Source organism: Heteronotia binoei, chromosome 15, assembly GCF_032191835.1.
Source record: "Heteronotia binoei isolate CCM8104 ecotype False Entrance Well chromosome 15, APGP_CSIRO_Hbin_v1, whole genome shotgun sequence".
NCBI classification, from domain to species: Eukaryota; Metazoa; Chordata; class Lepidosauria; order Squamata; family Gekkonidae; genus Heteronotia; species Heteronotia binoei.
The window spans coordinates 39,939,604-39,957,089 of NC_083237.1; the positions used below are offsets into that span (position 1 = coordinate 39,939,604).

The window sequence follows — 17,486 nt, forward strand, 5'->3', positions numbered from 1 at the left end:
TTTGGGTAATTCGTCTTTCTTGGCCCACCCCATCGAATACAGCTTGGCTTTGGGTAACTCCTGCCCCGGTATTAGCTCAATGGCACAGTCAGTGTCTCGGTGAGGTGGGAGCTCATTGGCCTCCTCCTCACTAAACACTTTGCGGAGGTCTCGGTACTCTTTGGGGATGGAATGGATCTCTTCCACTGACACGCACGTCTTTTCGTTCAAGGGGAGTGGCATTGGCCCCCATTTTTCCTGCCAGTGGTGGTGGGTGCACCGCCGGTCAGTAAAGTCTATCATCTGCACTTCCCATTGGATGTCCGACTGATGTCGAGCCAGCCACCCCACCCCCACCACCATATCGAACGATGAGGAGGGGGAAATTATGAAGACCTCCACCCTCCAGTCCCTGAGTTTCTTCCGTGCAGGGCTCCCCCCTCATAGCTGTCCCGTCCATCTGCTCAAATTGGATTGGGTGGGGGAGTGGGACCTTAGCTAGTCCTAAAGCGTCCACTAGTCTTGGGGTTATGATCTCGCGGGTGCAGCCGGAGTCTACTAAAGCTCGGGTGTGCATGAACCGCGTCAACTTTGGGTTTAACAAAGTCACTGGCAGAAAGAGTAGGGCCCCCATTATTCTCACCTGTAGTGGTGCCGTCAAATCCACGACCTGCCATCCGGCACCCTTCAGTGCAGGTCGCTCTCATTTCCCGCTGACTCTGGTTCCCACGATTCTTCTCCCAAGTCCTCGGTTATTATAGAATTCTCATCAAGCGCCATGGATGTGGCGATGCTGCCCCAACTGGGCTCTTTGGGCTTCCTCCCGGTTTTCTTCTGGCCGACCACCATCTATTTTGGGGTTATGGGGGGTGCGCATGGCTTCTCCGGGCAGTTAGCTGCCAGGTGCCCTGAGTCGCCGCATCGGAAGCATCGGCGCCCAGGGGTTTCTTTGGGGATGCTCCCCTGAGGTGCTGCCTTCTTTGGCTCGGATTTAGCCCCTGCCTTGGATTCTTGCCCCCCTTTCACCCCTTGTTGCTGCTGGCGCCACAGGGCCACATGCTTCAGGTTGGTCTCTACCTCTCCGGCCAGTTGTATCCATCCCACCAAGGTGGGGGGGGGCGAGCCTGCTGGAAACATCAGTGGAGGATGCTTGCATTGAGGCCATTGTGGAAGGCCTCGTACTTCCTCCTCTCGTTCCAGCCTCGAACTTTGGAGCAGTGGGCTTGGAAATCGGCGGCGTACTCTCGAACTGTCCTCGCCCCTTGCTGTAGCTCTCGTAGGGCAGCGAGGGCTCTGACTTTCTGTAACGGGTCGCCATACTGCTGTAACATCACTTGCAGTAACCCTGCCACGGTGGTCAGCTCAGGCCCTTGGGTCTCATACAGGCTAATGAACCATCTCCTCGCAGCCCCCTTCAGCTTGGACGCCAAATAGTCCACTCGGCTCAGCTCGGTTGGGAAAGTGTTTCCCCAGTGGGTCATGAAGCTGTTGCACTGTATGGTGAAGTATTCCACTTCCTCTGGGTCGCCATCAAATGTGATCTTGGCCTCCCACCCAGGGCATCAGGGGTGGTGGGCCACAGGTCCCACTGGCCACACGGGAGGAAGGATTGGGGCCTGTGGTACAGCTGGGCCAGGGACCGGCAGTGGGCCTGCTGGGGCTGGTGCCGCCCCCGGCTCGCCTGGAGGTCCCCCCGGTTGATCTGGAGCTGGGAGGTCCGGGGGGAGTTCTGCTGGTTCTCCTGGAGGGTCAGCCGGCAGATCTGTCGGTGGCCCTTCTGGTTCTGGTCGTGGCGCTGGTTCGCCCGGCGGGGTTTGCATCTGCTCCCGCATTTGGTCCAGCTGCCTCTGCACTTCATAGGCGATGTGCATGCTGCCCGCTTGGAACTCGTTTCGGATCTCCCTCAGCCAGACCCGCATCTCGTTCCTCAGCAGTTGGACGTCCTCACTTCCTTTTGGGCCCTGGCTCTCATCCTCCCCCGGGCCACCGCCTCGGTCGTCTCCAGCTGGTACGTCCTCTCCTTCTGCTCCCGCTCCGGTGAACAGGTTGCTAAAACGCCCGGCTGCCTCGTCCATCAGCGCGGTCGAGGTGCGGGGCTGCCACTTCTTCAGGGTGAAGAGCAGCGTTGAAAAATGCAGCGGGGATCCCCCCTTCCTTCGGTCAACTGTGACACCTGGCGAGATCCCTCGCCCCTCTATGGGTTTGGTAGGTTCTCTGTTATCCGGTACTTTGGCGGCTATCCAGCTAACAAGTTGCCAGTTCAGATAAACCAGTATTGGATCAGTTCCAAAGTGTCAGACATTGGAGTTCAAAGTAAACAGACCTCCATTTGTTGCAAAAGTTAAGGTGTTTATTTGATATCTCAAAGTTCTGAATAGGCAGTTATTGGAACTGATACATTTGGGTAGCAGGCACAGAGTTTTAAGCCCTTACATCAAAACAATTCTGAACAATATGGTATAGAGCCAGTCTGGTGTAGTGGTTAAGTGTGTGGACTCTTATCTGGGAGAACCGGGTTTGATTCCCCACTCCTCCACTTGCACCTGCTAGCATGGCCTTGGGTCAGCCATAGCTCTGGCAGAGGTTGTCCTTGAAAGGGCAGCTGCTGTGAGAGCCCTCTCCAGCCGCACCCACCTCACAGGATATCTGTTGTGGGGGAGGAAGGTAAAGGAGATTGTGAGCCGCTCTGAGACTCTTCATAGTGGAGGGCGGGATATAAATCCAATATCTTCTTCTTCTCCTCACACTTCTAGGCTACAAGTAACACTTTCCCTCCAGCTTATCACTTGTGGTTCCTCTTCCCATGGAGGAGCCCTGCTGGCTCTCCTTGAGGACTGTTATCTTCAAAGAACTGTTGTTCTTGTTAGTGCTATGCAGAGCAATTCACAGTGGGGGTTAGTAACATCTCTAGAGCTGTTTGATATGCAAGGTCTTTGTTTCATGGTTAGTAATCAGGATTCAGAATGGAGTTAGTCATGTCAAGAAGCAGGTTAGAAATTACATTCAGCATAATATCATAATAGTACTCTCCAATGTCTGACAGAAGGTAGATACCTAATAGTTAGGTTTAAAATGGAAGGTAAACGGGTTACCCTAGTGAATATTTATGCACCAAATAAAAAACAAAAGAATTTTCTAATTAAGGTCTTCAAAAAGATTCAACAATTTTTAGAGGGTGAATTAATAGTCGCAGGGGACTTTAACATGTTCATAACAAAGAATAAAAATATTAAGTTGGAAGAATGGGGATTGAAAGAACCACATGGGTTTACAAGTTTTAGACCTAGACCCACACACATATCTAGTAGGCATAAAACGGCATCATGCATAGATTATATAGTCCTGGAAAAGAATAATATGTCTAGAAAAGAAATTATAACCTTTCCAATCTGGATATCTGATCATGCTCCTATAAGTATTGAGTTGGAGTTAAATTTACCAATAACAAATAGACCCTGGAGATATAATAATTTAATAATGGCAAAAGAAGAGGAAAACACAGATACATTTATATTTTAAGGAAAACAGAGGAACGGTTCCCACTAATATATTATGGGATGCTGCCAAAGCGGTAATAAGGGGGCATTGTATAAAGAGGATGAAAAGAGAATGGTACGAAAAAAGACAAGACAAATCTCAGGAATTGGAGAAGTTACAAAAGGAACAAATGATAAAATATTGCACTGCAAAACAAAACAAAATAAAAGAGATCCAAAAACAAAGCCCGAAGGAAATTATTAAGGCCTTTGAGAATTTTTATAAAAATTTGTATAAGGAAAAGCCCATAAAGGAGTTCCAGGTGTCAATTAGTCTTTCTTTGGAGAAAGAGAGGATCAAAGCATTAGAAGGCAATATTTCAGTCCAGGAAATAAAGGATGTAATAAAAGGTTTTTAAAAAAGGTTTTTAAAAAAGGCAAATCACCAGGGCTAGATGCTTTTACAGGTGAATTTTATAAAGAAATGATTGAAATTATTGCACCTGAAATGCAAGCAGTTTTCAATAAAGTGTTGGGAAGAAAGAATGCCCCAGGTATGTGGAGGGAAACAGAAATATTAATTCTAAAACCTCAAAAGGACCTGGAAGAGGTAGGTTCATACAGACCAATAAGTCTATTAAACCAAGACTATAAGATTTTTGCAAAAATATTGGCTAATAGACTTCAGAAGGTCATTTCGACAATCATTAAAGGGGACCAATATGGGTTTATTAAGGGTAGAAGCATCTCACACCCCATTAGAAATATACTCAATGCCCTATACCATGGTCAGAAGGAAAAAATAGGCTTACTAAAATAGGATTACATTTATATAGCTTTTGATACTCTATCTCATGAATTTCTATGGCAAATATTGAGGAAAATCAGGATAGGGAAAAGGTTCCTGCAGGCACTTCAGGAGATCTATAAAGGAGGAAATGTGAAAGTAAGAGTAAATAACAACCATACACAAGTATTTCCTATACAAGGAGGAGTAAGACAGGGTTGTCCTCTATCTCCTCTCTTATTCATAATAGCAATGGAACAACTAGTGGAACAGATTAGAAATTCGGGTAGAATAGAGGGCTATAAAATAGGTAACGAAGAGATGAAGCTTAACCTTTTTGCAGATGATATTATTGTAATTATGACTAACCCTAAAGAGGGTGTTAAAGAGATTAAGATTATCCTAGAAGACTTTGAAAAGTGTTCGGGACTAGGGGTCAATTTGGCAAAATCAGAAATGATTTATTTTAATGTTAACAGAAAAGAAAGGCAAGAGATAAATAGGTCTACAAAAATAGGATTGGGGGTTAAGAAATATAAATATTTAGGTATAGTTCTACATAAAAATATTGATAAAATGATAAAGGATAAGTATGATAAAATATGGAAAAAATTGAGAGAGACATGAAAAGATGGAAAAATAAAACGCTAGGGATATCTTCTAGAATAAGAAGAGCTAAAAAGTTTTGGATACCAAAGTTAACATACCTATTCCAAACATTGCCTCTGGGATCAAGGAAAAATAAAATTGAACAATGCAATAGAGCATATATAGAATGGATATTCAACAGTAAAAATATCAGATTCCATAAGCGAAGAATATATAATCATAAATCAGAATTTGGATGGGGAATTCCGGACCTAAATATTTATTACGAAGCCTTCCAATTAAAACCATTATTAGAAATATGTGAGGAAAAGACTCAGAAGTGGGTCAAGTTTGAGAATGAAATAAATAATAATATAGGTAGATCAGGCATTTTTTCTAAAGTTACGAATAAAGACTTACTATTAACAATAGGCCCTAGAAGAGCTTCATTAGAGGTTGGGAAGAAATGGCAGCCGCATTGGTTAGGAAGAGTTTCTAGATGGGCACCCCTGGAAACTGTTAGTGAGGAAGTGCAAGAAACTAATTGGTGGGAAAGGTTAAACCTCAAAGGTTATTGCAGAGTGGAAGACATGTTTCGAAGTGGAAATCTTAAACCCTTACAGGAAATAACAGAAGAAATAGAAAAACAATATTGGTTAAAAGTAGCTGGGCTTTGCAAGATAATAAAAAGTATTAGCGAAAATGAAGATTTTTGGGTAGACACGCCAATGGAAGTATTATACAAAGAAATGGCAAAGCAGAAAAAGGGTTTGGTAGGGAAGATATATAGAATGATGATAGTAAATAAGGAAAAAATAGTAGAGTATTTACAGAGGAGATGGAGCCAGGAGGTCTGGTTATCAGAGAGGACGGTGGAAAAAATTAAGAAAGGAAAAGAAGAAATTAAATTAACTAAATTTAAAGAACTTGAATATAAATTTCTTACAAAATGGTATAAGACTCCAGCACAATTAGCTAATATGATTCCAGGATTGAGTCCGCTATGCTGGCATTGTAAACTTTCTAAGGGGTGGTATGCTGATATGTGGTGGGAATGCCCGGAAGTAAAGACCTTTTGGAACAAAATTATCAAAATAATCAGAAAAGTATGCAATATAACATTAACTATAGAGTTTAATCTTATGTTGGTAAGTACAATAGGTGGCCCGATAATAGACAGGAGTATGCAAAATTTAGTCAAGGCTATGGTATTGGCGGGTAAGGCGGTCATTGGTTTGGGTTGGAAGGACAAAAGTAAATGGACAGTAGAAATCTGGCACAATTATTTGTTTGAATTTATACAGTCAGACATCGTGGCGGTACTTAACAAGGCGACAACATGGGATGTGAAAACCAAGGAAATTACGACCAGATGGAAGACCAACCTAGAATGGACAGCGATAGAAGGAAGGATGGACATTCAGTGGAAGACTAAGACTTTGTGCCCACAGCTGGGGGGAAGAGACTAGGAGTTAAGGGTGGGTGGGGAGAGGGAGGAAGGGCGTATTGGAAATATAAATATTTCTTGTAATGGACTAAATAGAATAACAAATAAAGACTATTTAAAAAAAAAAGCTGAACATGATACAGAGCAGCCCATTGGCAATGCTCTGTCCATGTAAAATTGGCCCTCAAAAGAAAAACCCAAAAGTTCAAAATCCGCAGGATGCACTGGCAGAAGGCGAAATGCAGATTTAATATTGCACTTAACCAACTCAGCACCCTCTCCACAGCGTCTCACCACGGCTATGGCCTGGTCAAAACTAGTATACCTAACAGAGGATAAATGCTCAGAAATCCCATCATTAACGGACTTCCCTTTGGTGAAGGAAAGATGGTGAATCAAACAAAATTCCCCAGGTGCCTTTTTAGGCACCATGCCCAAGGGGGAAACCCTAAGGTTATGCACAGGGGGATGGGGGAAAGGGCCCAAAATCCTGCCCTCAGCAAATTCCTTGGCAATCTTATATCCAACAACCTGCTCTAAACCCTTAACAGAACTAAGATTCCCAGACATAAAAGGGGCCTGTGGCCCCTAAAAATGGATCCTAAAACCAAATTAAAAACCTTTTAGCAAGTAAACGCTGTCAGTCCTTTGCGGGTACCTAGACAGCCAATGCTCAAGCGGACCCATCTTTATCAGACTGGGCCCCTTTTCCAGCCTGATAGGTTCCTCCCCCCTTTCCTGGCTTCTTTTGATTTTTGCGTCCCCAGGCTTTAGGGCAGTTAGTGAAGGAGTGAGGCCCACCACACCTGGGGCATTCATGCTTGAACTGGCAAGCCTTTCTGCTATACACTCCCTGAGAACCGAACTCCCAACAAAGCAGGCGGGGTTGAACCGCCTGCCCCACAGAACTGTGGAAAGAGGCAGATGACAATGAATAGTTCGCACCTGACCTGGTCACCAAATGACTGCAATCAGAGCAGTCACCTAAATTTGGCCGAGCCGGGGACATGACCTGCAGCCACAGCTGCTGATGAATATGGTCCCATTGAAGGGGAGGATACAAAGCCACTCTCATCCTAAACTCCTCATCATTCTGGATACAGGCAGGCCTGCTAAATGCCTTGTACCCTTTGTAAATTATGTCCATGTATGGGATAAGGGCAGCAGCCCTCCAAGGCTGAGCCTGAGCAATCACCCCAGAGTAGATTAAAAACCCAGTCAGCCAATTAGCCCAAGTCCACTCCACTTTGCGCTTCTTCAACTTTTCCTTTTCTTTTTCATCTAAGTCCTCTTTGTCCTTTTTCTCCAACTCCTGAAAAAGGAGGGAGAAAATGTCCATGTACTCACCCTTTAAGACTTTTTTCCCTAGCTGCAGGTAACAAATGGTCCCCCAAAGGCAACACTACATCCCCAAAGGGTAATGCAGTAAAAGGAACCATCCCATAAGGAGAAGGGGTGCCCCAATTCCCCATAAAAGAGCCTGCAACACCCTGCTGCCCAGCGCCCGGCCAAGCTCCACTAGGGCCGCATTGACCAGTCGGTCAAGCCCAATTTGATAATGAGCCCGTACCTAAAGGGGAAGAAAACCCTGTACTCACAGCAGGGATGCCCTGCCCGGCAGGCGCAGCAGAACCCCAAGGCCCCCACGGCCAAGCCAGCCCAGCATACGCCTGCAAAATGTCCCCAGCCTTACCCACATATCCAGCAGGCACCAGCATTGACCCAACTCCAGTAGCTCCTGATGATTACCCTGATGCTGCATCTGGACCGCCGAGACCCATGTCACTGCCTGCTATGCAAGCACCAGATCTGCCCTCAAGGATAGGCAACCTGGTTAACACATTCGCTTGGAGCCCCCTTTTAGAAGCCTTTACCCTCCCCCCCCCTCAGAAGGAGAAATACCAGATACCCGCCTCTGCATAATGTTAACATTAACTGCCTCATCACCTTCATCATCAAATGACAACAACAGTGGTGGAGGCTTCTTCGCAGGTGCCTTAGGGGCCTTTGGCGCCGGCTTTTTTCCTTTTGACCTACCAGACCCTTTTCCACATGACATCCTTAAAAGCTAAAGATGACCCTCAAATGGCCACCAAAAAAAAGCCTTCTAAAATGGCCGCCCACCCCTAAAGAAGAAAGGGATCTCAAAATGGCCGACAACCCACTCCAATAAGAGGGAAGCAAAAGAGGGAAGCAAAATGGTTGACTCACTCAGTCACCACTCTCCCCTAACTTCCACCAAGAGACTGAGCCCAAAGCAAAAAACCCCTTCTCTGCCCAAGGAGGGAGAGAGTGAGCCACCCAGCCGAAGACAATAAACAATACTACCGCCTTAATTGAAGTTCTCCAAAGGGAGAGGGCAAGCCACCCTGCCGAAGTCAATAAAACAATACTGCCATCTTAAATGAAGTTCTCCAGAACAGTCACCGCAGACCCAACAACCATCGACGAGCCAAGGAGCCCCCAGCCGCCACATGACAGGACCTTCAACCGCCAAAGTGGCCCCCACCTCACTCAAAGACATGTGGCTCTTGTCTCCCACGGCCATGCCAACGCAGATGGAGAACAAGGCCTCCTTCCCCACTTGAAACACACGCTCCCTGCCTGAGCCGAAAGCATGCTCCCTGCCCAAGCCAATCTTCCCGAGGACTGCAGCAGGGAGTGGAGGTCTGGCCATTACAATGGCCTGGCCCTGCCCCCTAAATTGTTCACCCAAACAGGCTGTATCTCCTCCCTTCCTCAGAGGGAGGCAAAGTCTGCTTCTGCAGCCTAGCAGCTTTGCTGCAGGCTGCAAGCATCTAATTCTGTCTGCTCTGTCCCACCAGTTGTTACAATTTTTAGAGACTCTTCCCCATAGCCACAAGAAGCCACAAGGAGCTGTCTGTTTAAAAATAAAGGAGAGTCTGATTGAACTTACTTGGTGGAAGGAAGGGCTCTCATTTTCCCTCTGTGTTGTATTCCCAACCAGAACTGTCCTAGGGTGCTCTATTTGCATAGAATAATCTCCTGGGGATAAAACACACATGCCAATTTCGCACTCACCTTACGCCGCTCTCACATCCGTCTTTTCAGTGCAGTGTCCTTCCAATTTCCCCTATTTGTGTCGGGGCTGCAGTAAACATCGCAGTTTTCATGCAGTTTGCTGCACGAAACCCAGATGTTTGCTGCAGCTCCAGAACAAATAGTGGGAAATCGGGAGGACGCAGCATTGAGAAGATGGACGTGAGAGCAGTGTAAGGGTGAGTGCTAAATCAGTCACATTTTTAATAGAAAACTAGTTATTAATTCTCAAAGTAATACATGAACATAGAAACAAATTCTTATTTAATGGCAGAGGAAGATAATTTTCCCTGTTTTTTCTATTTATTAAAAGTATTTATAGGTTTGCAAGCTTTTTTGCTGATCACAAAAGCAAAATGTTTGCAAAAAAGTCAAGCTGGAGTTTCCCCCCCTTTTTAGAAGATAGTACTTTATTTGCTATCCCAGTTACCATTCTATGCATCTTATTGGTCTTGCGCTTGCTGTTTCCAAACCAGTAATAAATACTTATTAATATAAAAAAAGGCCATGGCTACTGATAGGGGAGGACAAAAGATGAATTACTCTCCATCTCCAATAATTCACTTGGAAATCCCAAACTTGTTCACAGCTCTCATTAGAGCTTTTTTTACTTCTTTGTTTCTTAAACTATAGACAAGGGGATTAATTAGAGGGGTTAAGACTGTGTAGAAGACAGAGAAGATCTTGTCCACTTCTCTCAGAGCTTCCTTTTGTGGTAGCACATATACAAATAACAATGAACCATAAAATACAGAAACTACTACGAGGTGGGAAGAGCAGGTGGAAAAGGCCTTTTTTCTCCCATCTGAAGTTGGGATTTTTATGATGGCAGCAATTATACAAATGTAAGACAGCAGGGTCAAAAGAAAAGAAGGAACAATATCTATGAAAGATACTGTGAGGCTCACCAGCGTCACCAGAGTTTGGTCACTGCATGATAGATTAATCACCGGTATCACGTCACAAAAAAAATGATCAATTTCATGGGGGCCACAGTATTTTAGCTGTGACATCAAACTCAATAGTAAAGTCATGACCGTTATCCCACCAAGCCAAGATACAGCTGACAAGAGAAAGCAGAGACTTTTGCTCATGAGAGTTGCATATTGGAGGGGCTTGCATATTGCCAAATAACGATCATAGGACATTGATGCCAGTAGGTAGCATTCAGCAATGGCAGATATACCAAAACAGTAAAGTTGAATATAGCAGCCCTCAACAGAAATGGTTCTGTCCCCTGTCAGGAAACTGGCCAACATCCTGGGGAGAAGGGTTGAAGTGTAGAAAGTCTCCAAACAGGACAAGTTTCCAAGGAAGAAGTACATGGGGATGTGAAGCTGATGATCTCTAATCACTAACACAATGATGATGATGTTTCCAGCCATGGTCACACTGTAGGTTATTAGGAAAACCAGGAAGAGAGGAATCTGAAGTTCAGGATCATTCCCAAATCCCAGAAGAATAAATGTAGTTATTGCTGTCTTGTTATCTGTCTCCATATGCTCCATATTTTGAATCACTGAGAATGAAATTAGAAAATCATAAGGCCTCCAAGACCCAAAGCCTAGACATTATTTTACCCTTTCTCGCACAGCTAATGCTGGGAAGTGAAAACCACCCCAAAAGACCTCTTCTGATATAAAGTTAATTATGTAGGTATTACCTCAAGTAATAGAGCATCTCATTGTTACTTGATGACAATCTGATGATGTTGTCTCCCTGATGACGACATCAATTTAGGATATTGTAATTCATTGTTAATGCTGGACTGTAAAATAGCTAACAGGCACCACTCTGTCATTCGTTCATTTATTTTATTTCATTTATACTGTGCTTTCCCCACCCACCCCCGATTGGGACTGAGAATGGCTTACATAATTTTCTTATCCTCCATTTTATCCCAACAATGGACCTAAAATGTAATCTCCCCTCAAAGTATGCAGTAATGTCCTCTTCAAAATAAACCTGTTCTTCTGTCTTGTATGAGTAGGTGCTAGACAAGAACTGGTTCCAAAAACAAAACAAACAACTATGCAACCATAATAATAGAAATTCCCCACTCCAGTTTCATAAATGTGTTAAATTAATATTATTAATCAGGATCTACTTCTGTGTAGATTTGGGTTGAATTTTAAAGTTGGCCATATTCACACAGACATAGATCTTCTTGACTACAATCAGCTTGTATTGTCATATTGATTTCTATTTTGCAAATGAGGCTTTGTCTTAGAGGAAGCCCCCATCCTCCTTGTATAGAACAATTCATTTGATGGAATATTTTGGACAGCATCTGCCCATAAATGAAGCTATTTTCCCAGAAGCAGAGTCTGAGAATTGTGCTATCTTTAAATACAACCTATGCAGTGTCATTGGAATGAGACACACACACACACACACACACACACTTCTATATATACTTATATCTTTAACAATCACCTGGCATCAATGAAGAATGGTTGAGAAGTAGGTCCTTATAGCTGTTGCACATTTGTCTAGCTATCATAAGAAATGACTAAATTTCCTGAAGGGAACAATAATCTACCTTCATCTGTACAGTACACAAAAGAGGCTTTATATAAGGGAACGGCAGACTGTCTACAAAGAGCAACCTCTTGGTACCTTAAAGAAATACTTTCAGAACAATTAGCAAATCCCCCTTGTAAAACATATGATGCAGTACTTATTAAAGCGTCAAAATACTCCAGTCCTTTATTTTGTACCCTTGTTTCAAAATGTATATGACATCTCTCCAGAGACCTCCTTAAGTGAGTTCTTGTAAGTGAAGTGTCTTAATCACAGGGAGATTCTTATTTCCCCAGTGATAATGAACAAATAGTCTTAGCCCTGCTGGTGAACCTCCTGACGGCACCTGGGTTTTAGCCACTGTGTGACACAGGGTGTTCGACTGTTGACCTGCATCATTAAATATAAATGGAAAATATCAATTGCATATATGTATGCCACCCAAAATAATTAAAATCCAAAATAAAATTAATATTGCAGAGATTCTTAGAGGTATAAATCCAAAACCATTTAGAGGCATGGTTCAGGACCTTCATGTCTGTTACACAGTTTCACTCACTGGGTCATAGCTCTCTATACTTCTGCCATTTTTATGTATTTTGGATTTCTCTGCTACTATGTGTATGTTTAGAGAACAAGAGAACTGTGATTCCTGCCTTTTTTTGCACATACACTGGAGAGGACAGTGAGTCAAAGACACTCAGTGGTGGAGAGGATTCCTCCATGCTGCAGACTCTTGCTTCTTCCTCCCTACAGAAAACCTCCTCATGTCCAGCTTGCTTCCTATCCCATGTCTCATGATTCTAGCATGGAATCTGTCTTGCCCTCTTCCTGACACCTGACTTATTGTCATGTGCTGTTCATGTACCTTTTAGTTCACTTAAGGCTGCCTTATAAAGAGTGGGACCATTGGTCAATGAAGTTCCATATCTGAATAAAACTGTGAGGGGAAATGGCTCTCCATCGTCTCAGGCGTAGATCTTTCACATCATCTACTACCTGAGTCTGTTAACTGGGGATGCTGGGAACTGAATTATTTTCTGTCCTAGGGTAGGACTATCCAACCTCCTGGATCCACATTCCTCCCTACTCTAAGATTACATTAAGTGTGTGTGTGTTTAAAGGAAACAAACAAAAATAACCCCTCTGTCTATAAGATGACAGAAATGAGTTTTGTTTACCTAATTTGTTTGATATCATCCTTTCTAGACACTGAGTGCAATTATAGCAGCAGAATAGTTTCCCGTCCTGTTCTATTTTGCCATACCCAGAAGGGCAACACTCAGAGTGTAGAGAATAAGGCAGTGTTTGAACAGAAAAAGAAGAGTAAAAGGTGGTATCAGCTTCATGGCCCTACAGATCAGAGCTTGCCAGGGCTTTTCTGATAGAAAAGCCCAGCAGGAACTAGTTTGCATATTAGGCCACACCCCGTGACACCAAGCCATCTGGAACTGTGTTCCTGTGCATTCCTGATCAAAAAAAGGCCTGGAGTTTGCTACTATAAGTGAAAGGTTAAAGGAGTTAGGGATCTTTAACTTGCAGAATGGAGCCTCCGGGAGCCCGCCGCGGCTCGGCGTGGCGAAAGGGGGAATTTTGCCCCCCCCCCGGAGGAAGAGCGGACAATTTGGCGCGCTGCGAGCGCGTCTCGAGGGGGCGGGGCTTCAATGTTACTATTGAAGCCCCATCCATTGCTGAGGCAGTCCTCTTGGCGTTTTTGGGCTGGCTGGGAGCATGTCTGCACGCGCCTTGTGCGATCGGGGCTTTGCTGGCCTGCATCATCGCGTAGATCAGCCGGGAGGATCGGAGCGCGTCACGGGAGTCATTTATCACTGAGTCATCACATTTGACAGTTGGAGTGTGAGGGGGTTGATGTGGGCCCTTGGGAATTACATTCTTTAAGCTTCCTTGGGCATTTTGAGTCCAATTGTGCTGCAGGGTGCCCTTCGGTCTGGGGGAGGCTTCCTTGGCTGGGGGCTCTGGGGGTAGCGTTTTTTGGAGCGAGAGGTTCATATTGAGTGCCCTTGTGTACTGTTAGGGGATTGGGTGGCCATTTGTCCAGGTCTGTGGTGAACGGCTGGGCGGGGTGGCCATTTTGCAAGGCGGCCAATTCGATTAATTGCGGGGGTGCTTGTACTTTTTCTTCTCCCTCGGGCTTGGCGGCCATTTTTAGCCTGGCTTCTTCTTCCCTATATATCGTGCCTGGGGCGGCCATTTTTGAGGTGCTGTGCTTCTCCCTGGTGCTTGGTGGCCATTTTGGCCTTGCTTCTTCTTCCCCATAACTTGTGCTTGGGGGGCCATTTTTGAGGTGCAGTACTTCTCCCTGGTGCTTGGCGGCCATTTTGGCATTGCTCCTTCTTCCCCACATGTTGCTCTTGGGGCGGCCATTTTAGGAGGTTTTGTGGCGGCAGCCATTTTAGAGTCCACTGGGGTGGTGGCCATTTGGAAGGCGGGCTTGGTCCTTTATTTCCTTCTTTGCCTTTGGCTTGGGTAATATAGAAAGAAATTCTGCTTTGTGCTGTTCCTTTTTAGTGAAAATGTCGGGTTGCAAAGGCAGTGGTAAGTCAAAGGGGAAACAGCCTGCCCGTAAGGCTCCTAAGCCTCCATCTAGGCCCCTGCCGCCCCTTTCGTCTTCTGACAATGAAGGGGACGATGAGGTTAATGCAGTCATTTTCCAGCGGCTGCGAGCTCTGGAGCAGGCATCGGGGTTTTTACCTCCTCAATTGCCTAAGAAGGGGCAGCTTTCTAAGGGTGCTATGCAGGCAGATATATTGACCCGCTTATCTCTTTTGGAGGGCAGATCTGCTGTGGTTGCTGCCAGAGGAGCTGTGGGGCCTGCTGGTTCTGATGTTGGAGCGGACACGTCGTCCGGTGCAGGTGGTACTGGATCAGCGTTGGTGCCTGCTTTCCCTTCTGGTAAGTCGGGGGACGGCTCCTGGCCTCATACTGGGCCTGTGTGGCCTTGGGGGGCTTGGGGGTCTGCTGGGTCTAGTGGGGCAGGTGCTCCGTTAGGTGGTGCAGGGGCTCCTTCAACTTTAGGCTTGGAGCAGCAGAGCAACTGGATGTGGCCACAGGGCCAATTCGGTCCATTTGGTAATTTGCCTGGGGTGGGGCAGCAGGGGTCAGCAGCAGCTTGGCATGGAGGCTGAGGATTCCCTTCTCCTTACGGGGCGGTCCCCTTTAGCGCTATGCCTTTTGGGGAAGTGTTGTTACCGTTGGGAGATCACCTGCTGCCTCCACGAGGGAAAAATTTTTAAAAGGGGAATACGTGGACGTATTCTCCCTTTTATTTAGGGAATTGGAAAAGAAGGACAAGGAGAAGCTGGACGATAAAGAGAAGGAGAAGCTGAGGAAGAGGAAGGTTGATCGGACCTGGGCTAATTGGCTTCCAGGGTTTTTCATATATGCGGGAGTGATTGCACGTGCACAGCCCTGGCGGGCCGCTGCATTGATTCAATTATATGGACATCATATACAAGGGGTATATGATGTTCAGCAGCCCGGCCTGGATCCAATATGATCAGGAGTTCAGGATGAGGGCTGCTTTGTACCCTTCACTCCCTTGGGATCGGATTCACCAACAGTTGTGGCTGCAGGTGATGTCACTTGCTCAGCCCAATTTGGGGGACCGATCTGACAGTGGTCACCTTGTGACTAAGGCTTCCTCTTCTCCTTCTGGTGCGTCCTCCTCCTCCCGCAGTGTTGCGGGGCAGGCGGTTCAACCCCGCTTGCTTTGCTGGGAGTTTGGGTCCCAGGGGGCGTGCAGTCGTAAAGACTGCCACTTTAAGCACGAATGCCCCCTGTGTGCTGGCCCACATTCCTTCAACGACTTCCCGAGCGTTCGACCACATAAGGGTCAGAAAAGATCAGGCGGGGGTTCTTTTCAAACTGGAAAAGGGTCCCAGACCGATAAAGGTGGGGCCTCTTAAAGAGTGGCTTAGCAAGTACCCACGTAAGGAAGACAGTTTATATTTGTTGAACGGCTTTACGTTGGGTTTTAGAATTCCTTTTCAAGGTTCTCGTGGACCAACTTGGTCCAGAAACCTTAAGTCAGTTATGGGTTTAGAACATATAGTTGAAGCGATTGCTAAGGAGTTGGTGGAGGGCAGGATTTTGGGCCCATTTGCCAGTCCTCCTGTGTGCAATCTTGGGGTTTCCCCGTTGGGGGTTGTGCCAAAGAAGGCACCTGGTGAATTTCATTTGATTCACCATCTTTCTTACCCCAGGGGTTCCTCGGTCAATGATGGCATACCTGAGGAGTTATGCTCCATCAGGTACACCTCATTTGATCAGGCCGTGGGCGTCGTTTGATGCTGTGGTCAGGGGGCTGAGCTGGTGAAATGCGATATCAAGTTGGCATTTTGCCTTCTCCCTGTCCACCCGGATGATTTTGAGCTACTGGGCTTTTCATTTGCTGGGCAATTTTACGTGGACAGGGCATTGCCTATGGGTTGCTCTGTATCATGTGCCGCTTTCGAGTGTTTCAGCACCTTTCTGGAACGGGCTGTGCGCGAGAAAGTGGGTTTGCAGGATGTTGTTCATTATTTGGACGACTATCTGTGCGCCCTGCTAGCTCGGGTCGTTGTGCTCAGTTGTTAGCCGGCTGTATTTATTTGGCCGCCGAGTTGGGTGTGCCTTTGGCCGAGGAAAAAACTGAGGGCCCGGCTCATTGCCTTGTGTTTCTGGGGATCGAGCTAGATACTTTAGAGCAGTCATCTAGGATTCCTGATCAGAAGTTGCAGGATTTGAAGGAAAGGATTAAGTCTTTTTTTTGCAAAAAGAAGGTTACGTTGCTGGAGCTGCAGCAGTTGGTGGGGCACCTTCACTTTGCCTGCAAAGTAGTTGCCCTGGGTAGGCCTTTTCTTCGCAGGTTCTGTGATGCTATGGCGGGCCTCTGCTCGCCACAGCACAGGACCAGGGTTACTAGCAGCATGAGGGAGGACCTTAGGATGTGGCAGGAGTTTTTGGAATCCTTTAACGGGATTTCTTTTTGGAGAGAGGACATGAGGCTCGAGGCTGAGCTTCAGGTCATGTCCGATGCTGCTTGGTCATTGGGTTTTGGCGTCTACTTCCGTGGACACTGGTGCATGGAAGAGTGGCTGGAGTAGTGGGTTCAGGCCGGTTTGAGTCGTGACCTCACGTTTTTGGAATTTTTTCCAATTTTGGTTGCGGTTTGGCTGTGGGGGAGTGATATGGTTAATTGCACCGTTCATTTTTGGTGCGATAACATGGCGGTTGTTCATGTTATTAATTCCCTTACATCCAAATTGCAGTGGGTTATGAGGCTGGTGAGGGCCTTCACTCTGCGCTGCCTGCGGCTTAACATTTTGTTTTTGGCCAAGCATGTTCCTGGGGTGAATAACGAGGTGGCTGACGCTCTCTCTCGCAAACAGATGGAGAGGTTTCATCAGCTGGCCCCAAACGCCAGTGATGAATGGATGCGGCACCAATGCCCTAGGAGCTATGGCTGATTGGAGAGCCGAGGCCTGCCGAGCGATAGGCTTAGCCATTGCACCTAGCACCAGGAAGTCTTATGAGCGTGCCATGTGGCAGTTTGAGGACTTTAGGGCTGAGGTAGGGTATCTCATTGATTGGCCCCTCCCAGTGGAGCAGTTGCCTTAAGAGGTAC

General features: G+C 46.1%; 1 protein-coding gene across 1 annotated transcript; it reads right to left on the reverse strand.

Moving 5' to 3' along the window:
* Positions 1 to 9,897: 9,897 nt before the first annotated feature.
* On the reverse strand, positions 9,898 to 10,849 carry LOC132583509 (olfactory receptor 6B1-like). The gene has a single exon (XM_060255137.1). The coding sequence runs from the start codon at positions 10,843 to 10,845 to the stop codon at positions 9,898 to 9,900; it is 948 nt and encodes a 315-aa protein (XP_060111120.1). The 5' UTR covers positions 10,846 to 10,849.
* Positions 10,850 to 17,486: the final 6,637 nt, after the last annotated feature.